This window comes from Astyanax mexicanus, chromosome 5 (genome assembly GCF_023375975.1).
Source record: "Astyanax mexicanus isolate ESR-SI-001 chromosome 5, AstMex3_surface, whole genome shotgun sequence".
NCBI classification, from domain to species: Eukaryota; Metazoa; Chordata; class Actinopteri; order Characiformes; family Acestrorhamphidae; genus Astyanax; species Astyanax mexicanus.
This window is the reverse complement of record NC_064412.1, coordinates 27,069,953-27,094,265: the sequence shown is the minus strand read 5'-3', so window position 1 is coordinate 27,094,265 and position 24,313 is coordinate 27,069,953. Positions and strand designations below refer to the sequence as shown.

The 24,313-nt window shown below is 38.1% G+C and overlaps 1 protein-coding gene across 5 annotated transcripts in view; it reads right to left on the bottom strand.

Annotated features, from left to right (window-relative positions):
* Window positions 1-792: 792 nt before the first annotated feature.
* Window positions 793-24,313, bottom strand: part of septin9b (septin 9b) — a 76,658-nt gene continuing 53,137 nt past the window's right edge. For all 5 annotated transcript variants that reach the window (XM_007257116.4, XM_007257117.4, XM_022663291.2 and 2 more), the window contains 9 exons: window positions 13,487-13,669; window positions 11,039-11,167; window positions 10,792-10,873; window positions 10,533-10,670; window positions 6,096-6,213; window positions 4,653-4,748; window positions 4,331-4,427; window positions 2,870-2,921; window positions 793-2,772 (listed from right to left, as the gene is read on the bottom strand). In XM_007257116.4, the coding sequence (XP_007257178.2) occupies window positions 2,616-2,772; window positions 2,870-2,921; window positions 4,331-4,427; window positions 4,653-4,748; window positions 6,096-6,213; window positions 10,533-10,670; window positions 10,792-10,873; window positions 11,039-11,167; window positions 13,487-13,669 (1,052 nt within the window). In that variant the 3' untranslated portion in view covers window positions 793-2,615. The remainder of the gene's footprint in view (window positions 2,773-2,869; window positions 2,922-4,330; window positions 4,428-4,652; window positions 4,749-6,095; window positions 6,214-10,532; window positions 10,671-10,791; window positions 10,874-11,038; window positions 11,168-13,486; window positions 13,670-24,313) is intronic.

Here is a 24,313-nt window from a genome sequence, read left to right as displayed (position 1 = left end):
TCTAGACTTTCGGTAACGGTACCTCTCGCTGCTCTGCTGGGTGAGCGCGTTGTTTGGCTCGTACAGCTGCTGCTCTCATAGTAACGTTACACATTCGGAAGGTCTGTACATCCCAGCTGATCAGAGGAAAAATAAAAAACGGAGGAAAAAAGCCTCGGACTGCAGCTTATTTATCCGGCGCTAATGCTCCTGACTCAAACCCCTCTCCTTCACATAGTCCTGGTCTAGAAAGTGCTCGCCACTAACCCCTAGCATTACAGCTAACTTGAGGATTCTCACGCTTCAGCGCTGCGAGCCCCCGCTGAAGGTATGAAAGTGAAAGTGAATATTTCTCATTCCTCACCCTATTAAATTTCACTACTCCCAGTATTACTACACACAGGGACAATACAAAAGTGCCCCCCCGATCTGCATTGAGTTTTGGTTTGGATTTTATGATCTATTGAGGATCTAAATTACGGTATTCTCATAGATTATAGTAGTGAGGCGTGCGAGAACCAACCTCGTGACGTCACTTTCAGCGCTGGGACAAGATGGCGCTGCCCTTACTTAAAAAAATGACATTTAGATTGCTTATTATTTTAATTCCGCTTCACTGACAACTGTTAAACTTATACAATTTGTTAGAGTGAAAATACATCTTGTGAATTATACTAAATACTTGAAGTGTTTCATGTCCCCTTTAAGCCCACAGTTCAGGACTATTCAACTATTGTTCTGCTTTCTGAAATACCTTTCAGAATCTAAACAGTGCAAATCAATTGACCTTTTGTACAGAACTCAGCATACTGCTTCATTTACAACAAGACATTTATTTGGTTTAACATCAATGCAGAGATGGCGCCAACCGCTGTCCTCAAACACAGTAAAATTACTGACAATGACAACAACGGAAATCTGTAATATGAGATTAAAACAGGAGGCAAATGCAAACACAACACTGAACGCTGGAATAATGGCAGCAGAAACATTAACAACAGAAAATATACACTCTCATTTTAAAAATAAAAAAAATACACACGCTCACTCACACAAAAATAAGATTCTAGAAAGAAGAATTTTCTTTTGGTTCTGGGGTCCTCTCAGAGCCTCTGCCCCTCCCTCATGGCACTTAAATTCCACGTCAATGTGGTTTATTAACATGTGAATGAGAAACAGAAGACATTGAACTAGTTCAGCAACACTGAGACAAAAATACAGAAATACCAGCACTAATGTCTAAAAACACGTGTAATGCTAGCAGGTACATGCTAACAATGTAAGCATTTTCTGGACCAGCAATTTTAGCATTCCTTGACAGTAGAGAATACAGTCCTATTTACATAATGCTAATAGTGCTAGCACTTTTAATATTCTTAGAATTAAATAAGTAGGTCTCATTTAAATATACCCACATGGTTTCCGGCACACATTAGCAATTTTGGGACATTTTAAAATGGCATTTTTTGTAGGGTGACATTTGCATAATGCTATCTGGTTCCTGCTAGCAATGTTAGCACAGCTATCAATTAGGGGGATTCCTACATGGCAGTTAGCAAATACGTAACGCCTGCTGGTTGATGCTAGTAATATCTGCATTGCTCAATGCTAGCTGTCAACAATATTAGCATTTTTGGGCTTTTTTTTTTTTTTTTTAAGTGTTTCTTTAGTAAGATGGCAGCACACAATGACCTTAAGGTTTCGCAGCATGTAAAGCAGCTTTAATGTCAGGTGCAGGTGAGTGTGGGCTGTGTCCCAAATCAGCCTTCTACTAAATCTTCATAGAATCAACTGTTTAAAGAACAATTATAAAATCTATAAAATCATATATATATATTTTTTTTTTTTTTCACAGCGCACTGCTAATCCCTTTTTATATTATCTGTAGGAAGGGTGCAAGAGGAAGGTGTTAGCAACTGATTTAGGACTAAAAACACTTAACAACAGATACAACAGTTTAGATTGAGTTGCCTTGAGCTTTGCTCCGAATTCGCAGTCTTTACTTCTCATCTGAGTTCCCAATGCAAAACACATTACATTAAAACAACCAAACAGTTCAACAATTAAACCAAAAATAAAAGTATATCACTTCACCAAATAACCATGAAATAGAGGACTTTGGCAGCAATAACAATGCTAAAAGTAAAAAAAATACATTAATTACAGAATCACAGAAAACAAAACACTGTTCCAAGCATAAAAACATAAAAACACCTGTACATAACTGACTGAATGATGCTGTTTGAACCAGTCAGATGCTAATGTTTTCATTTATAGCCGCTGTTGCAAGCTTTACAGAAAAATCCATTTCAACCCTAAAAAAGAAACTATACAAGTGCTCCAGCACAAGTTTAATCATCAAGTTGAATTAGATTATTACTGTCTCAGTAATGCACAGCTGCAACGAAAGAGATATAAGATCAATTAAAGACACTGAGAGAGAACAGATGTGTGGTTTAGATTTCACGAGTAAACAGATCAAAACGGAATCCACTGCAGATTTGGATAAAGACTTATAAAGACTTATAAAGATTTATACTTTTAAAACTTAACACTAAAGAAAGACTTCCACAGTGAGAAAAAACATGGGATAATAGATGGATGGCAGGAAAAAGAGAAGGAGGACAGATGGGTTTCTACATCTCATGAGAGAGGACTTCGTGAGTGGGGACTCCATTGCTGTGGCCGTTTGGCTGATCACTGGGGTGTGTGTTGTTTTCGTTGAGTCTGCGTACGCGGTAAACTTCATAATGAATACTGCTGGTGATATCTTTCAGGTTCTGCATGTGGGTCCTGAGAGAGGGAGATAGAGAGAGACAGAGAGAGAGACTCAGTGTAACGTTTAGGTTTAGTTTATAGTGATAAAGTGGGTAAATGATGCGGAACTGACCTGATGAGCAGATCCCTCAGGTAGGCAAACTCACAGTGTGCCGTGTTCTCGACTGGAAAATAAAGCACTCGGGTAAGAAATGTGTTTACACTGTACCCAAAACACTCCTGCCTCACACACACACACTTTATATGCTAACCTGCAGGCCTCCACATCAGTTAGAATTAATCTAGAAATCTGAAAAGGATTGTAAATGTAAATGTGACTTTATCCTGACCATCAAATCAGATAGGAACCCACTTAGCCAATCACCTTGCTGGTGAAGACAACCAATTGAAAGCCAGGCCGGTCATATTATTTGCACCACACATGTGAACTTATATGAAAAGCATATGTTAAATACTTACAGGTACACCAAAATGACCAGATAATGAATCTGTTCTTACAAAAATTTGTTAAGACTGTCTGATTTAATACCAAAAGGTTTGCATTTGCATAAGACATGAACTTATACTTTATTTTACTATGTGCAGAGCACACATTGTATTGATGTGTGCACCTTCCTTCATTTTCTGTGTACCCTCAAGGTTTTTGATCTGGACCTGAGCCAGTAGTGGTTAACATTACTACTGGTAAATGTTCTGGGCTCTGTGCTTTTTCATGGTAATTATACAAGCTGTGTTTGTGAAATGTAATATTTAAATTATTACAATATTTTAACACAGTCTGCTGTTTAGAGAGCAAGGTGTGCATTACCGCTAATCTGAAGCCACAAACTGAATAGAGATTGTACTATACTTGTCCACTAGGTGACAGTGTGGTCCCACAGACAGCATCAATAACAGAGATACTGGCTCCTTTCTGCTTTAAGATTCACTAAAACACCACAGCAGTTACTTTACACCCTAGATCATATTAAACAAAGGAGTCTAACTAATCTGTGGTGGAGCAAGAAAGAAAAAGAGAATTGTGAATTATTTATCCTGTTAATGATTTACGCTGTTAAGGGTTCGAATGAAGTGGACACCATTAGGTTTAACAAAAAATGAATCTGGCTTTTGTGTGAACAGAACAAATCACATTCAAAAGACTTACTTTCTTCAGAAATCAATGATATTAAAAAAATAATAATAATAATAATTGCTCCACTGCTCCACAGCTCAATGCTAGTTTGCTTTATACCCTTCTAGCCCACACGTGGCAATGGGCCAATAGGTACATGTTTACCTGCTCCACTGAGAAATTTTCTATTGGCAGTGACTAGACAATCTGTGTGTGTGTGTGTGTGTGTGTGTGTGTGTGTGTGCGCGCATTAGTACTACAACTTAAAGGAGCAGAGTGCATTTATTGGAAGGTTTGTCAATAAATGCTCAAACATATAGTATGTCTCTTTCTCTCATTCCTTTCCTTAATGATCTTTTTCTCTTATATTGGCTCTATAAGGTTGAAACCTTCTTACAGTTACATAGTATAAAATACCAGAGTAAAACTACAGTGAGGGACTCTTAAAAGTAAAGTTACCTTCCACTGTGCCCCAACGTGTTTTTCTCCCCAGCAGCCTCTTCCCGTTCACCTGGTACTCCTGATCACTGCCCACCACAGCAAATGGAATCATCTCCTAATGGAACAGTAAAGAACATGGATTCATACTTGCACCTTTTTTGTTTGTCAATTATTAACAATAATTATATACTTAATTTTTTAAAAATAAAACACAACTGAAATTTTTAGTTTAACGATTTAGATTTTTTTTTTTATTATTAATTATTAATAGTTTTGTTGTGTAGGTTGTAAACATTAACACGTGTGTATGTGAGTGTGCAGGTGGGTGCTTTGAACTCACCCTGATTTTGTCATTGATCATCCTATCCTCTGAATCCTCATCAAACTCCTTTTGAGGGTAAACTTCAATCTCATTGACTCGCAGATCCTCCCTTATCTATAAGAGACACACAACAAGTTCTGTAAATTCAGGGTTAAAATAAAGGTCTAAATAAATAGAGCAAATGCAAATGATTTCACATATGAATATGAATAAAATACACTGTCAGACAGAAGCTGTGGTCAAACGAAAAAAGCCCTCCAAAACAGTCTGACCAGTTTCACCTTCCACTAATAACCCAATGGGAAGATAATGAAAGGAATGTGGTCGATCAAAATAAAAAAACACACTGCTGAGCATGTGAAGAACAGAGTCGACCAATCCATCATCATAAAGTCGCTCTTATGAAAAAGGAGTGGTAGAAAGGTTCCAGAAACTACGATGTCTGAGATGCCCCAGTAACCCACAGATTTAAAACTGTACAACCTCTTAAATCAACCACTGGCTGACTCCTGCAGGATGAAAATATGAACAGAGAGAGCGCTGCTCACGGGCGGCTCAAATGAATGACCAGGCTTCAGAAATGCCGGCTGATCAACCCTGCAGAGTTTATTTAACCGCTCTGCTTACATGCCTTTGATGTTCTAAGCCGAACTTTCAGACAAATAAACCAGCGCTGTTCACCACAAACATTTCAAAAGGCTCAGGAAGTCATGCTTACACTCAAATCATAGGGTTCACACTCCCATTTCTGAGTACACACACACACACACACAGACTCAGACATTCACTTTTATAATGATTTTTGAATCTGTTACTACTGTAAAATGGAACATTTAGCTTATTAACAAGGATGTGTTGAGCTGGAATTTGTGGGTCAATGCAGATCGGATATTGTTGATCTGCACGTCTGTGAATGTGGATACATAATCAAATCTAAAATTAAAACCATATTTTTTTATCTTGTTTTTCCTTTTTTTTTCTGGTAGTTTATGTGCATGTCAACTGATATTAGGGCTGCAACTAATTTCCAGATTTCTCTATTAGTTAAAAATGATAGAAATAGCTAAACATGAGATTTGAAAGCAGAAGAAATGTCCTGAAAGTGCTGCTATTTAGTGAGGAAACGATGTGTTTGGGCGCAGGCAGAGTTGATTTTAAACTGTCTGATTGAGCCCATTACCCTTCTCCCATTGTGTTTCTGTCCACAGTAATTTGTGTAGTGCTACAAATTAAGGATTAGTCGACAATGAACATTTTATAATCGACATTGTCGATTATATTGACTAATCGTTGCAGCCCTAACTGCTATCCACACAATATTTTGTAGTTCTGATTATGAAAACTTGAAATCAATGAGAGGAAAGTACTAAATAATACTTATTTGGAGGTCTCTACTCAGTTCAGAACTTGTGTGTGTGTGCGTGCGTGTGTGTGTGTGTGTGTGTGCGTGTGCAAAATCACCTTCTGTTTGAAGAAGTCTCTTTCCTCCAGAGTGAGTGTGTCTGCCTTTGCGATGACTGGAACAATGTTCACTACTTTACTCAGATGCCTCATGAACTCAATATCAATCGGTCGCAGACTGTAAAGCACAAACAAAAACGTTTAACATATTATTAATACACAATTACTTAAATAGAGATTTTTTAGAGAAATAGAGAAATTTGTAGTTACTAAATATGACTTTTGCTTAACACAGTATGAATAGGGACGTACACCAGGGGGCAGCAAAGCTGCAACAGTGCACTCCCAGCAGTTCGTCTCCTCACATAACTTTGTACTATTTACAAATTTTTGCATAACTTAACTAAACTAAAATATAATTTTATTTATAATAAATAAATGTTGCCATGTTGTACAATGTTCAATATGATTCCCAAATTACCCTGCAATTGTAGCATTTCTGAATCAATTTAAGTGCAAAATTTTCAGGGCTAGTTTCTGTCATTTCCTGCAGACACTTGTAAATCAAAATAAACTCTGGATGGTCCACCGATACTGTCTGGTGATGTAATGAAACTGTTGAACCCTGGAAAAAGGCAGTTTAGAAAGCCGGTCTAGTCCGCAGTGCCGTCCTGCGGTCACTCAGAAGCTCCAGAAAAAAGGAAGGAGACACCAGCTCGCTCCTCACTTCCTCTGGCACTGTGGAGTTTAGTGTCATGAACACTGTATGGTCAAATACTTAGACACCCAGTCCTTTAGTTTTTTTTTTTTTTTTTTTTTAGAAATGAAGGCTAATAAAAAGGACTCTTTTCTTTTTTTTCTACTGTTAGGTTAAGGCCCTGTCCCACTGCGATTGTGTCTAAATATCCACTAAAGTACGTCCAAATTTCAGTGGACGCAGTTTAGTGGATATTTAGTGGATATTTAGACGCAATATGGACGTAGTTTAGTGGATATTTGGATGGCACCGTCCAAGTGGACGTAGTTTAGACGTTGCCGTCCACTTTAGACGCAAAAGTGGTTTTGGTACCTCCCAAAATTTTCGGAATAGACGGCGACTAATATGGACGTAATTTAGTGGATATTTAGACGCAGTACGGACGTATTTTAGTGGATATTTGGACGGCACGTACAGGTGGACGTCGACGTCCATAAAAATATTTTTCTGCCGTCCATCACTTTTCCACACTTTCCAAGATGCCAGCCAAGAGGAAGGGTTCCGCTAAGACGGCCGCCGCCAAGCGATTTTGAACATTGAAACTGTTTTTAAAATGTACTTGCATATTTGATTTTTACATGTCAATGCTTTGCATGTTTCTGCTTTCTTCCTACAGCCTTGAAAAGAATTATTTTTTTAAACAAAGCATTCCAAAGGCCTCTTCTCAGGGCCTATAACTGCTCCCAAAAGAGTTGATTATGAAACAATGAAAGAAACATTAATTTTGCAAACATGGAAAAAAAAAATCGTCAGAAGTATTTTTTTTTTTTTTTTTGCATTACAGATGCTTAAAAACCCCTTTAAAACACATTTAAACATTAAAACATAAAAATACTTAGAAATCAATGATGCTGCAGGCGTCTGCTAGCCGCTAGTTTTTAGTTATTATACTGGCATTTGTTCAATGTTCTGGCTTTTTTCCCAGCCTATTGCTACTTTTAGATATAGGCATAGGCTACTGTTCCTGCACAGCATAACAAAAGAAAATATATTATGTAATTTCTATTTTTATTAGAAAAATAACAAACGAAAATAAACCCAAAATGTTGACAAAAATATAATCTAACGAATTTCAAAATATAGAAACGAAAAAGGTTAAAATGGTATTAATATAACAGTTTAACAGCTGGATCAAACAGTTATACGGATTTCTCTCTCTTGTAGCTCAAGAAGAAATGATGATTCACTAGAAAAAACAACCATATATAGTTGGAAGTCGACGTACAAATTTGGAAGTCGGCGTCCAACTTCAATTTAGAAGGAATATGGACGTAATTTGGACGTAATTTGCAGTGCGTCCAAATTACGTCCATATTCCTTCTAAATTGAAGTTGGACACCGACTTCCAAATTTGTCTATATTTTGGACGCAGCGCGTTCACTCAGTGGACGCAGTGTTTTCTGATAAATTTGGACGTACTTTAGTGGATATTTAGACGCAATCGCAGTGGGACAGGGCCTTTAGGTACTGATGTTGAATAAGTAGTTGTTACTCTTAACTCATCCTATAACCATTGGATAGATCTTAATCATCTCTCCAGAGACAGGTCAGTGCTTTTTTATGGTGATAATTCAACGCTTGTGAACGCTTAAGCAGGAGGCCTGACACACACATCCTGCAGGTCAGTGAGGTGTTCTGTAGAGTTTTACGAAACATTAAATAGTCATGAGACACTATAATACTGTATAAATTCTGCAAAAATTAAAATATAAATATACAAATTAAATGAATATAAAATGAATACAGCTCCAGACGTCTAATGGTTAAAGGCAGTGAGAGGTGAGCCAACTGCTGACGCTTGTAGAGAGCAGTTTCTCTGTAATAAATCTAAAAAGCCAGAAACTCAAACCAGCCCCTGAAGCCACTGACGACTTAAATACATATCTCTACAATTACACGCCACTTTTGGTACTTAATATTCACAACACTTATAATCGTTTTTTACATAAAACATCCACATCGTGGCTTAAGGCAAGTCAACTGACGGAACAAATATACGGCTCTGGCCTCAGGAGCAAGAAGCTGGTCAGAAGCCCTTGGTTTAAAAAGCCGGAACGATCTAACTGCGAGATCAGTCGCACTGACGATGCGGAAAGGGAAACAGGGTGATCTTTCATTTGGTAGGAACAGTTCCAGAACCCTCTCAGCCCCAGGAAACCACGGCAAACCGAGGAGAGGACACAAGCCTAAAGCAAAGAAAACTCAGTGAAGTACCAGCCCCGGCCAAATTTCAGACTCGCTGGAGTTGTTGGAAAATTTCTTCTCATCAAGGAGACTCCAGCCTCAGAGCCACCACACTGCTCTGGACTGTGTCCAAAACTCACTATTACCTAGAACACACTTCCATAAAGAGGCTAATATTGTTGACGAAGCCACTGTAAAGAATATTTATACTTTTGTGCATACACAAAAAAGCAGCACCTCCTGCTGTTTACTCGGCTCCACTCTTTTAATGTCACAAAAAAGACAAAAACTTATTTGATACACTATATTTCCAAAAGTATCCGCTCATCAATCGTAATTACTGAACTCAGATTCTAATCAATCAATTATAAAATTAACTGTAAAATGTTAATTGTAAGAATTCTTTGAATGTTGGGAGTGCTGACAACGTGTGCCACACTCCCTGTATTACAGAATTGATTCCCTAACCCAACTGTTTGAACTGCTTGTTAATAGCTTTAGGGATGTGGTATAAGAGTGTTCCAGCTGGCTACAGGGAAATGACATTTCCTGTTTTCACTCCTGTCAGGATAAATATACCAGACCCAGGAACCAAAATCCAAGTTCGGCTGGTAGCCTGCTGGTTGAAAGAGCTATGGAGGTGAAGAAGGCTGTGTCAGGCACTGGACTGAGTTACACATACAAAACCTGCCTGTGAATGTCTGAGATGCAGTTATGTGGGATAAGGTGAAACCAGCAACTATTGAAGCACTGGCACACACACACACCATGCAACAGCTGAGACAGGTGCCACGCAAGTGTCATTGTGTGTGTGCGCGCGTGCTTGTATTAAGTAAAGGTGAAATGAATAGAACGCAGAAGTGGATTTTAAGAGTATGTATGTACTAGAGGTCTAACCCTTGGGGAGAAAAACAACAAAACACTTTACATAAACTACAAGATGAGTCCGAAGTCGCAGATCACCCTTTTAATTTTAGAAACAAAATATGACAGCGTTAAAGATGACAAAGTTACGGACATAGTCTAAAAGATAGGCCCCTCTCACATATTCAATGTGTCAGATGTGTGTCATTTCCCTTTAGTTGCCTAAATAGTGAGTGTATCCTGTGACTTTTGACTCATCGTGTAGTAATGTTACATTTAAAAAAATAAGAGAATTTTGGGTATATGATGTTAAGATGAAAAATTAAGATATGATGTTAAGATAAAAAAAAAAAACATGGGGCAGTCACTGGTATCATGACACATGACTATGGATTGAGGAATGTTCTGAAATTAAATATCCTGTTAACTGGTACCAACTTACAGGCCATGCTCCAAATCTTAAAATACAGGTCACCTTGCCATAAGCAAGCTTACTAGTGTTCAGTCTTACTCACAAGATAACACCTCACTACTTATACACAAGGTATTACTTAATGGTCAATTTAAATACTGCTATCTTATGACGTCTCTTTTTAATGTCCTTTTACATAATACATAGGGGAAATGATGTTGTCTTTGTTCACATGCATGTGTGTTTGGGGTGAGGTATGGTCAGACTGTGGAAATCTTACCAGTGTCCAGTAGGTGGTATGAAGTAAATGCAGCAGTGGACGCGTGAATCTGGGATTCTTTTCTTCCTGCTAATGTTGATCTCCTCCTGCAGATATTGCTCATACTGCTCATTAATGAACTTCATTATGGGCTGCCAACTAGAGAACAAACACACCCACACAATTAAGACTGTGTCTAGTCGCAATAAAAAACAATCTGCAAAACTGTAAACCTGAATTAAAAGAAAGAAAATTAATTAACAGGAATGTAGACTGTTACCAGTTCTCATTGTTGATCTGATCTCCGAATCCTGGCGTGTCAATGACTGTTAACTTCATCCTTACTCCTTTCTCTTCAATATCTGCAGCACCACAGCACACAGCACACATGGTTATTGTGATGCACAGATGCTGGTGAATGTGAGTTATTAGTCAGGGGCAGGTGTGTGGCAGACAGTGTGGAAAGTGTGTTTGTGAGAGCTGGTAGTAACATATTTCACACTGTGCATGTTTTATGTTTTACTGACCATGACTGACGGATTTGATCTCAATGGTTTTGGGAATCCTCTCTTCATCGCTGGGCATCACTGACCGGCGGCTCACTTTAGACTTAAACAGCGTGTTGATCAGAGTGGATTTACCCAGACCGCTCTGACCTGTACACACACACACACACACAAACACAGACAAACACACAGTTAATGTCTTCTGAATTTATTCAAGCATTCAATTAAGTAGTCATAATTAATAACTTTGCGTCTGAGCAAAAGTTGAACAAGTGTTGTTAAATACAGTTTTAGCCAAAGTTCCAAACTTTCAACCTAGGAGGATCAAACACTTTAAATAGACCTGATTTTCAAAGTTACACTGGAAAAGCAGTAGGAGTTCGCAAACTTCTGGCCACATTGTGTATGCATCTGCACACATGCAGAAAATGGCTCTTTGTTAAACATACAACTTTATTGTACAGAATCCCCTACATACAACATAAAAGTATGGAGCATATCAGAGCATATCACCATATCAGAAACATGGTGAAAATAATCTGATTTGATGATGTTGGGAATTTAATATTGTACAAAAAGCTCTACATTTCTTTTTCTCAAAAAAAATAAAGACCTTACAAACCAAAAAAAAAATGCTTGTAAAACCAAGTTGAAGTATTCTTTGAATGACCAATTGCTCTGTCCTCTTAAATTCCTCCTCTTACATGTAGATTTCATAAATATGGTCCACTACTTTCAGTTTTGTTCCAATATAGTTAATAAACACAAAAAACAAAACAAAAACTATTGCAGTATCAAAAAAGCCCTTCCTGACACAACAGCGAATCCCCTGCTACATGGAACTGTAGGTAATATATAGAACAATATACCAGAAACTTTCCTTTTATATGAATGAGGCATCAACTTGGTTCTTTGTTGTTTCTTTGATTCTGCGTTTACTAAATAACTGTCATAAAAACTGTTTAGTTTTTTTTTTCTAATGGAAAAATATTTTTATAACCCAGATATATAAGGATATTATAAGGATCCTGATTTTGGGGACACGGATTGGATCATCTTTTACTTATATAGACCAGTCACCTGTTGGGCTGATAGAGCTGTTTTCTGGAGTGATGGACTGGAGGGAATAAGTCTGATTCACCGCATGGCTCATTTACACGTTCAACATTTGCTCTGGTTGAGTTTGGGTTAGACAGGGTAAACAGCAGACTGACTGACAATGTATTTCCAATCGGAACGTGCTGTGCCAAGATGTGACGTGCATGAAGGTCTAGAACTTTCCCAGGATGTGGCGTAGCACATGTGAGGATAGCTAAAGCATTTTTAACTTGCGTTAAAACAGAAATTACAGATGTTTGTGTATCCCTTGATTAAACAGCGTGAAAGACTACATCAGAAAAACTGTTGATACAGGTCCTTCACACTGTCTGTCCAAGTCAAATCTGCCAATCACTTAATTCTTAATCTAACAATATAGCAGAATAATGTTTTAGAAAAACGTGCTAATATTAGCAGTAAAGGACCTTCATATCATAATGCAGACAGACAGCAAAGCTACAGAGATACTGTGCTGCCCATGCTTTGCAACACACTCACTCTCACAAACAGCAGAGAGGACACAAGCTAACACACTTTACCATAAAATCTAGTCAGGCCTAGTAGAGGTTGATTTTACTGAACATCTACAAGTGGCCACAAGTTAGCACTGCTGGAGCTCAACCGCTGCCAAGAAAAACAAACACAAACAGAAATGCATCTTTACCTCCTACAGCGCAGAACAACACTGTGTGAACACATGCACACTCACAAAATGTATTTCAGAAGTTACCTTTACAGTGCATTACTCTACATTAATCTGCAGACACATGCAGGATAAAAAATGAATTACTTATTATTAATTAGTCAGACCTTTGCAGAGTAATTATGCAATTTCCAAATATGAAAACTATTTTTTTTAGATTTTGCTCATTTTTTTATGCATCTATTCTTAAATAATCTAAATAAAAAATGTCACAACAGCAATTCTGGGATAAATCATAATTAAGATTAAGATTTTTTTTTTTAATGCTGGTACTTCTGTATGTTTGGGAGGAAGATGTTAGGCCTGGCAGACTCGCTATTCCCTCATTCAGAGCGGAGTATTATCAGACTGTAGCCTGCTCCTAGATTAACATCCAGCACAGGTTTGACTTTAAAAGAAAGTCTTTTTTTATTATAGCTTGTTTACTAAATTTACCTAGCTACCCCGCACCACCACCCAGCGACGAAACCTGCAGAGTTAGAATTTCCTTATAGTGTCTCTTTAAATGCGCTTTATAATCTGGTGTGCCTTATGTATGTAAATAGCTGTTCTAGGTAGCTAATCGGCCAAAAATCAGCGTTGATGAACAGCGCGGCAGCATGAGTGGCCAAAAACATGACACTTCTAATACATGGTGTGTAGTGGATTGCAGTGGGACTATGACTCACCTACCACCATGATGTTGAGCTCAAAGCCCTGTTTCATGGCCTTCCGCCTCATCTGCTCAAGGATGGCATCTATTCCCACGTAGCCAAACTCCGCCCCCTTCTCAGGCCGCCCAGCTGGCTGGGGATGTGTAGTCTTCGCTGTGTCTGCCATGTTACCGTAGAAACTGGTGATGACCTCTGACTCTGATGATGTGAGCAGACAAGACAGGACAGTCAGTATTATGTTTCCAAATAACACAAAATTAATTCAGCATAACTGATCTAGAAACAGTTACTGCTTAAAACAGCTGTACGTGTAGTTTAAAGACAAAAGGATCATCAGGTAATGCCACCATTTCTGTACAGCCCAAAGTTTGCAGCAACGTAAGGATGATCAAAGTAAACTAATGAGCTGTCAGGTTTTTGTTTTTGCTTTCTTTTACTGTGCTATTTATTGGCAAGAACTTGGTAAAGGTATTTTTATCTTGATACAGTGATTATGATTTAATATATCACCAAGGCAACAGATTGTAATTGTTTAAGTGCAGTTTTTGAAAAATGGGAACAGAGAACAGTGGGACAGAGTACAAATGTATAATGTCTAACAAATAATTGCAATACTTTAGCACACTGAATTTTTCCTATACCACTATTTTCATATAGGGTCAGCAGAGGCTCATCTGTGCACTTGGCAGTAATATCAGGCTATTTTTAAACCATGACAAGACGCAGGCAAAGTGAGAGCTGTTGTCAGTTGTGAGGGAGATACTGGAGAGATAGTGGAAGTGGGACAGAGAGAGAAAGAAAATGTTTACTCTAATTTAGATGAGCTTTCAGACAGCTAGTGGAAAAAAAAGTGGGTAGTGACAAATTTTATTTCTACGACAGCATGTGGCTTCCTCTTCAACGGATGTCTAGACACCAAGCAGAAAGAAAATAGAACACACACACACACACACACACACACACAGCTGCAGTATGCAGCGCAACACAAACATGTACAAACTAAGCTCATTAATTACTATTTAACGTCACTCAGCGGCTCAGACTGATCTTGCGCGCAAACCATAACGACTCAAATCATAAATTATATCAGATATGTGAGGGGCGGAGTCATAGGCCAGTGGGGAATTTGGCTCCTGATGTTCAATCTTGCTAAACATGGACAACCTGTTCTTACCTGCAAACACATTTAAATAGACGTGTCTCTGAGTCGGAGTGCATTGAGCAATTATTTGCAAAGAATGAACAGACATAGAAGCAATTTATATGATTGATATGACAAAAATATCCAGAGGAATCTTTAACAATGTCAGACCACATATGTGAATTCTGAGTGCCTCATAGTTTCACTAAAACAGGTGAAGAAACTGTGGGATAATGCAATTGTTTTAGTCATTCCATGTCAGTGTTTTTAAGCAGAAAAAGAGATAGTATTTTATGGTGACTATGGTGAATGTGGATATACTTTAAGATGCAGTCTTAATGCATATGTTTCAGTGCATATAACTTTCAAGTTTATTTGCTCTTTAAGACAAAACTGTCATTTTAAAATCTACAATTAGTAGCATGAAAATATAATGCAGGACTGAAAGTAAGAAGCAACCGTCTCCTACACATCTGTGCTATAGCAGGTGTGGTCCAGGTGTAGCATCAGCATTACTATACTCTTTTGACAAATTTGCACTTTAAATGTTTTACCTTTGCTATCATTCTAACGGGAAAAATAATAATAAAAAAATAAATAAAAATAATAATAATAATAATAATAATTTGTGATAATTATCACTGTTAGTAATAAATCTGACCAACTAATGCTTACAAATATAGCAATAATCTAAAACCTGATATAAAGCATGTTGATTTCTGTGGACTGTCCAACCTGTTGTTACACACTGATTTCTGTGCAGATTATATCATATCCTACAGGGGTTGGACAATGAAACTAAAACACCAACTAGACCACAATAATTTATTGTGGTGACGGACAGTTCTGGTGGAAACAGGAGAATTGAGGTGCACACTGAATTCTGCTGTGATTTGGGCAGCCGTGGTTTTATGTTTTTTGGATAAAATCAGGGTTTGCACCCGAACATCCATTTCAGACAGCTTCCTCTTGCGTCCACAGTTAATCCTGTTGGATGTGGTTCGTCCTTCTTGGTGGTACGCTGACATTACCCTGGATACCGTGGCTCTTGATACATCACAAAGACTTGCTGTCTTGGTCACAGATGCGCCAGCAAGACGTGCACCAACAATTTGTCCTCTTTTGAACTCTGGTGTGTCACTCATAATGTTGTGTGCCTTGTAATATTTTGAGCAAAACTGTGCACTTACGCTGCTAATTGAACCTTTATGAGGATTGTCGACCAGGCTGCTTCAATTTAGCCATGAAACCTCCCACACTAAAATGACAGTTTCCTTGTCCAACCCCTGTAAGTGACAATCATTAGGGTCCAAGAACCGAGCATCATGAAACGAGCATAGCACAAATGGTCAGTGTTTTTTTTTTTTTTAGAAAGAACTGATTTACCATGAGTGCGGAGTCTCTCAAATAGGGGGTTTATGTGCAGGACTTTTGAGCAGGTCTTTTCACACTCTGAACTTTGAACCAAATAATTCTATAGCAGCTACCTTGAATTTTAGATTTAATGGTAGTCCAGAGTAAATAGCAACAGGGATGCAGCTTCTAAACTTCTAACTCGTTCACATGTGTCAAAGTGCTTTTACCTGTCTCACCTTTTATTTAACTCCAATGGAGAAAGGCCAATATAAAACTTAATAGAACAAGTCAGAATCACAATTAGCACCAAAAAATGTGTATTTTACAGAGGAACATTAAAACACACAATCAACAATGAGTGAAAACAAAGAAGGATGCTCGGAGTTGTGTGTGTGTGTTGTGTAAAAGCTTTGTCAGTATCACAGCATTCAGGAAATGGTATTTACTTCCTTCACTCAGCAAACCACTTCCTGTGACACTGAGTGACACACACAATAATTTCTTCGTATAAGACGGTACTCTTCCTAAGGCTGCACCACATATTAATCATGGCGATACTAGCCTTTGCAAAACTGTTCAAGACTGCCATATGCAAATGAGCCATTTAACAAATCACAGCTTTATATGATGTTAGCATTAAAACCAATCACAGCTTCTTGAAGTGTTTAGATGACAAAGTGTTAATTTAATTCATTCTTCTAGGCTCTGGCCCAAAATGTACATAGGCCCACAAGCTTAGTAGTTACTACATATCATTGTGTTCAAATACTGTGTGTTGTGTTCCTGGTGTTGTAAATAATTAAAATAGGCATGTTGGAAAAAGCCAGTCTCTCATTAGTGTTGAAAACCTTTCAGCTGAAGCCAAAGCCTCTGCATGCAGATGGTGTTTCTCAGTTAGTTTGAACCCTCAGCTAAATCTTAAACACAATACAACTGTTCTGGCTGATCTTAATCAATCAAAGACGCTGTGTGGAATTTTCCACCCTGGTCAAGGCTGATTCACCAGGCGCTTCTCCGGTTCCCTACATTCCTCTGACATTTTAAACTAAAGCACACAATCAAACGTGAAATCAACACGACAGCCTGAGGTGAACCGCACCACTCTTGATGCCAGGACTGAACAGAGTCACACCAGTAACTACTGTTCACACAAAAGCTCAGGCAGTATTTCACACTTTCATCAGCCCATTAATATGTCATGGTAGCGGTGTGACGGTGTGTGCGTTCGCGAGTGACAGAAACATTCTCTCACCGATTCTTTCTGTTACAAGAAACTTTAAATAAAGATTAAAAAGATTTGAATGAACATGATTTCTGCTGATATGGATCCAATACCTATTTTGTATACTGAAAAGACTTTTGTAAATTAATTATTCTAAAAAGGCTAGGTACTTCTTGACCAGTGTAGAAGCTTATTTTAAAAGCATCAACTAATTTAAAATATCAGAAGACGCATGAGGTCAGTATCAACTTGTGTCGTCTTTAGTTACAACCCTAAAGGGTCACAGGGTGTGTTACCCACACATACACACATCTATGCATACGTGTGTGTATGTCTACTGTAATTAGGGGTGAGCAGTTGGCACTGCGGCCGTACACCGCATGCCCACCCTGATGCCCCTCTGGGTATGTGGCACAAACACCTGCTGTGTCCATCTGCTACAGCACACAAACACACACACACACACACACACACACGATAAAGTGACAAGAGACAGAAAAAGGAAGACTGAAGAGCAAGCAAGAGTGTGTTGACTGTTTACACAGAGAAAATGAGACCACCAAAATTAAAACTTGAGTTTAAACTCCTAAGACAATCCTGAGTTTGACTTGCTTGAGTTTGGCTTGCATACAAACAGACTTCTTAACTTAACTTGTGAGCAAAATGTTTCTTTCCATTATCCAGCAATGTGTCTGAAGGTCTACTAAAATCAACCACAGTAAACTTCATCAGGTCTATGACAACACAAGCCGATATGTGTGTTTAGTGCCCACTTGCCACTTAGCTACCATTCCAGCCACATAAACTGCGGTTGTTTTCCATCTGCTTACCCTAATCATACCTTTGCTTGACATACATTACATAACCAAATATTTATAGACACCCCTTCTAGCGAATACATTCAACCATTTTAAAAAGTTGCACTGATTGCTGAAACGAGTGCAAACGCATATACACAGCTTGTCCAGTCCTGCATTTTTCCATGTAGTGTGTGTAATTTTATATATTTATATACTATATTTTTCAGACTACACTTTCCAAATAAATACTTTGAGTATGTAACATTGGCTTGCGTCCTAATATAAATTTGTAAGGCTTGTATTTTGTGGCTTGTGAACTTTTGACATATATACTCAAACATCCGACGTGTTCACCAAACTCACCCTGTTTTAAAGTCATGTGAAACGCAGAGACTGATTAAACACGATCAAAGAAAAAAAGCCTATCCAGAGAGTGTTTCAGACCCCATACTGTGAGTTCAGACGGCAAAGAGGTGCACAGAGAGCAAAACTACAGACACAATCCCCAGATAACCAGTGGAAAGGAAGCGTTCAGTTAAACATTAAAGTATCGTGACTGATCTCTGAACCCAGCTTTGTGAGCTGACGTGTGCTACGTGTGCAACTGAAGATGCTAGGCTAAGATTTCTAGCATTTACTAGAGTGTGACGGTCACTAAACTCAATAAAAAATAAAAAAAAATGCTCTAAAAAGCCTCGAAAAGCAAGTCCAGGTCTTCATTTATTTGGGTTAGATCATTACATGACTAAGATCCAGATTGAAGCAGCTGTCTTGGTTCTGACTTCAGAAGCTCACTGGTTTGATGTCTGCTGATCCCATATTCATCTGAGGCAGGAAGTCCCAAAAAGCATAACCACTGAAGATGCTACACCTCATAGCATAATGACTGAAAATAATTAAATCATTAATTAAAGGGGAAGTGGTGGCTCAGTGATTTGAATGTATTCATATATATATTTCCTTACATATTTCTATATTTCTCTATATTTTCTATAAAGAGAAAGATGAATCTGATGTAGAATCAGACAGAAGGACAGGAAGTGCTCGGCTTACCACAAACTGCAGGAAATTCGTACTGAAAAGAGTACAGTCAGCTTGAAAACTGCACAAACAGCTAAAGAGATTACAGAAACCAGTGTTTGAAATGATGTTTGATGTGCACCTTCTTTACAGTAATTTACAGTAAAAGGTCTATGACTGTCAAAAACTTCCTGTGATTTTTTAAAACACTGTTAAACAAGTTTTAGTGCACAATGACAACAAAAAATTACTTATGCAATTTTAAGAAACTGATCTTGGATCAGTGTTTGTACCTGTGCCTGGGTTCTCTTTCCTGTTTCATACAACAGGACGTTTTGAGTCAAACAAAGGCATCTCAAACCAGTTTCTGGAATAAAATAGGCTAAGCCAACCCACTGAATGTGATTAAATATATTTTTTCTGCCAATTAATGGGGTTATCAGCAGAGACCCTGAGAGTTGTCAAGCTGTTGAAGGAACCTTTGACTACCCCACTGGGCTAATTTACACAATATGCTTTACCTCTGGTTCTGTGAATAACCCTTTCTCATTTGAGTGCAACATAAAGAAAGAACTTCATCTAGAACCATGATTTAAAGGCCCATATCCTCAATTTTCTTGTATTTTCTTGGTGAAATGTCTTCTCTTATAGATATTCACCAATCAGCAGTGAATGGTTTTACTGAAAAGTGGAAGTGCTCAGCAATCACAGCAACTCCTAGCCAAGCCAAGAAGTGACAGGCCAAGTAAAGTTACAGAGGAAGGCCACAAAGCACGGAGGTGCATAAACGTCATCAACGGTCTGCTGGCTGCTGTCAGAGCTTCAAATGGGGGATCAAATCCATATTAACGCTTATGCATTTGAAATGGGAGGTCATAAAACCATATAATGTAGGTGTTGTTTTCTGTAGTATCACAAAAACAGGTCAGTTAAATCAGAGTAGCTTAGGTGTCCAAAAAATATTTTAATGACATTTTAAAGTTCATTAAGGACATTGACCCACTGAGCTTCAATACATTTTCAAGGCAAAAAATAATTACTATATAATCATAATAATATTCTGTATACATAAGTCTACATAAATCAGCAAATGCCATCATAAAATCACAAAAGGAGTGGTCCTGTCATGCTCACAGTAAAATCTGAAAAATTCTCAGCCATAGGAGCGCCAACCCAAATGCAATATTCCACAGTTCTTGTTTTTCACAGCAGAGGAAGGGAACCCTTTCCCCTCCACCAGAAACCCCAACAATTCAAGAGGGGCAACACAGGCCTCAACTCTGAAGTGGGTCCAGCCCCTTTCATTACCCAAAATGCTGCAGATGAGCCAGGAAAATGACTGAACATGATTTATTCGCCATGAACAACATGCAATTCTGCTCGCCTTAACGGAGAACCACAGGGATGTAAGACTGGACCACGCTAAGGGAACATGGTGCATTTGACCCACAGGCTGACCTTGTAGCCGAAGATATACACAGTTTGTCCGAATGTTTGCGGACAGCCCTTGCAACGAGTTCGGCTGATTTAAGAAGCTCCTATTGCAGGAATAGACATTCAGTTCCAGAGAAGACGCACAGATCAACTGTACAAATGAAGATGATTAGGTACAAAAACTAGGTACTAGTATAGAAGAAAATTTACTGTCAGCTAACTTTACGGGGGCGCATGATATAGACAAAAAATGCACTGTGTTAAACCCAGTTAACCCAAGTTCATATCACTAACAAGTTTAATCATCTCAAAGGATTTTCGACTAACTAGTAGTTTGTTATGTGCATGTTCAATGTGGACCTCTACCTCACTTCCTCCGGGTAAAAAATGTCATGTAAGCACAGTATGCATCGTGAAGAGCTCCCTCTGTTGATGCAGGAAATGCAATTTAAGTTTGCTGTTATTCAAGGAAGTATTGCTGCTCTTCTCATGCATGTATTGTGAAATACTGCTGCACAATATATTGTTTCAGCACTGTTATCACAATGTGTGCATATGCAATAGGCACACCACAGGGTATGCAAAATCTTGCGCAATGCCATGTATTTTAAATGTTTTCCCCCTCATTTTCCTGAGGCAGATTTGCCTCAAATTAGGGATGCACCACATATTCAGCAGACATTGGATGAAAGGATTATTGAATTTATACCAATGATGTTACCTTTGAGAAGCCAATCTATGAGAAATCAATTACATATATAAAACAACACGATACTTTATACACACTAAGACAATTTATCTTGTTACTGCTCTTCATTCACACTTATCCATGCTGCTATAGCAAATTTTCACTCTGGTCTTCATGTTGCTGCTACTTTCCTACTTTATATTTTGTGTATTTATCTTGATATCTATTCTATTTTATTTTATTTAATTTCATCTTATTATTTATCTATTTTAACAATTGCTCTTTTGGTGTAACTGGATCATGAGAATACAATTTCGTTCCACCTCACGAGCCACATGTGATGTGAATAAATCCTAAATTATTAAGGTTATTTAAGGTATGCAATAGCAAAAAAAAAAATTGACAAAATTAATAAATGCTTCAAATTGATAAATGTTTTTCACTTTTTTCGTTTGGTTTGGTGTCATCCAGAAAAATAATCAGTTTACTCCTACCCAGTATCATTTATTTTTGAAAGTTTGAAAAGTACAATTAATGATATATTTTGTGAACTCATTACAATCTGCAGTTGACGCTCCCCAACTCCTCAAGCGCACTAGAGTAGGAAACTGTCATAAAATGTTTTAAAGCGTTTTAAAGTCTTAAGCAGATATATGCAGGCTTGAATTACATGGAGCATTTCAGGGCCTGACAGAGGATGTCCAGCAGGATGGACCCAGTCTCAGAGGTTCATAATGAGCTTGTCTGGATCGTACGAGTTCCAGATGCAGAAGAGTGGATAGCACGGCATGTGTACACAGTACTTATAGTAAATCTAAAGGTCTTAGTGTATATTTGCTTTCACTTACCTCACACTGTCTGGGAAAAGCTCATAACAGCAAAAACAGTTCAACAACACAGTTCATTGGGAGCTGCAAGTACTAGCATACTAAACCTAGAGTGTTTTGTTTTTACAAAGTTGCGACACATAAGTTGAGATTAATAATTAATTAATTAATTAACCCTTTATTAAAGCATATAGCTAGACGTCAAATGGGAATAGGGAACATTTCATGTAGGAAAAAATGCCCACTTTTAAACAGATTTGGCTTTCTGTACTGTATATCCATTTACTGTATGTAGATGTCTAAGGCTATGTTAACATTACCAGGCCATATATTAACATTACAAGTGACTCAAATCTGATTTTTTGCTCAGTGTGGCTCAGATTTGACTGTCACTTTCATATGGGGTCCTAAATCGGATACGTATCTGATCCATGGACATGTGATATGAATGTGAACGGTCAAATCGGAATTAATGCATCTTTTTTCTTTTACACATGCGCTACGTGCTTCTCTCTCGATCCGACAACACATCTCTTGGTGCAGCTGTGCAGCTATAGCTGCAAAAACAGCAAAAGCAAACCGCCTGGCCTTTTTTCTCCTCCTCGACCTGAGCATGTACTTCTGACCAGCTGTTTGCTCTCCACTCGAGGAAAAGATGCTCCACGTATGAGCTGCTAACGCATCTATTTCACCTTTATACATTTATCGTCTCTCAAATTTGATGTTTTTTGTTGTTGGTGAAGAAGGCGACATTTATACACACATCAATGTGCGCATGTGAGGCATTCCAGGCACAGATTCGTTCACATTACACACAGATACAGGTCACATACATTTGTAAATGTGATGATATGATGTGATCATGATAGCCAAATCCGATCTGAGCAAAAAAAATCGGATTTGAGCAACGTGGCTTGTAATGTAAACGTAGCATGAATGTTGGCTGTTAGCTTGTCTGCTACACCTCAACTGATTCATACTGAAATAAGAACAGAGCTTGTGATGGATAGATCACTGAGGGAGAAAAGAGGAGAGGAGGAATGCTACCAGTCAACTTCATCTGTCACCCCCTTCCACTCTAAACCCCCCACAGAATGTGACCTTTGCCACGACAAGCTACTAAAGCAGATGGTGAGGGAGGGCTCCTTCTGTAAAGAAACTTCTGGAAAGAAGACACAAAAGGCAGAGTGCTGGGCTACAGGACTTAACCCTACCTTACCTGAGGTCTCATTGGCTTCACCTCATTAAGCCCTGCCCACAGTTTAATGTGTGAGCTACAAATCCACACTGTCCAGTGAAAAGAATCTGGTGTTTTCTGCTACCTTTTTTCTATAAGTGTTCTATTAAAAGGGGCAGCAATAGTCCATGAGCAAGCATGGGAACATATTCAACATCATTGACTAGAAGGCTGCATCAGTCAATCAACAAGTGATCTTTACTGTGTTCTAAGCATTTAGAACATATACATTTCAGTTGCACCAACTGTATAATGTAAAGAAAAACTCTTTTTAAACTAAGAACCAAATCCACTGCTGCTACTCCATATTAACAGTGACAGAACAACAGGATGATGTATTACTTACTAGAACTATCATTCCTTAAACTGCTGATTTCTTTCACTGATGAACAGGAAATATTCCATCCATTGTCCCCGCACTAGTAATTTGTCCAAATAACCATGATGACATGCATAATTATCTACGTAGCTCCAGCAGCCACAGTCATATGTGTCAGAGATCTTTAAGAAGATGTTCAAAATAGAACACAAAGAGTTTACAGATGTTTGGAAAGAAATATTGTGTTGCATTTCATTGGCATCTTATTAAGCAGTGTTTTAAGGGCCAGAAACATCAATGTTTAACTCACTTTAAATTATCTTTCAATATATACAAAATAGTGCCACTGTAGGAAGTAAAACACAGATAGACACAAACAATTCAATGTTAGGAAACATTAGAATTCATACAATAATTAAGCTTTATTAACTACATAGTGTCATTATACTCATTCAGTATTAAACTGGTTAGGTGGCCACCACTCACCACCCAGTAACGTAACTACATTGCCATTATAATGACATTATTATCAATTCTAGTTTAGCAAAAACAGTGACAACAGACCAAACTAGAGTCTGCCTCAAGGTTTCAGCAAACGAGGTCATGAAGTTCATCTGCTGACTGAGCACCATAATACACCAGCAATCCAAAATCAGTTTTTTTTTTGTTTTTTTTTTTATTTGAAACACCAGAACAAGCTAATCAATAACCATAAAACACTGGGCAGCGCAAAGCTAGACACTAGTAGCAGCTCATCAGATAGTTAAAAGGTAAAAGCCGCACTGCAGAAGAGCTTGA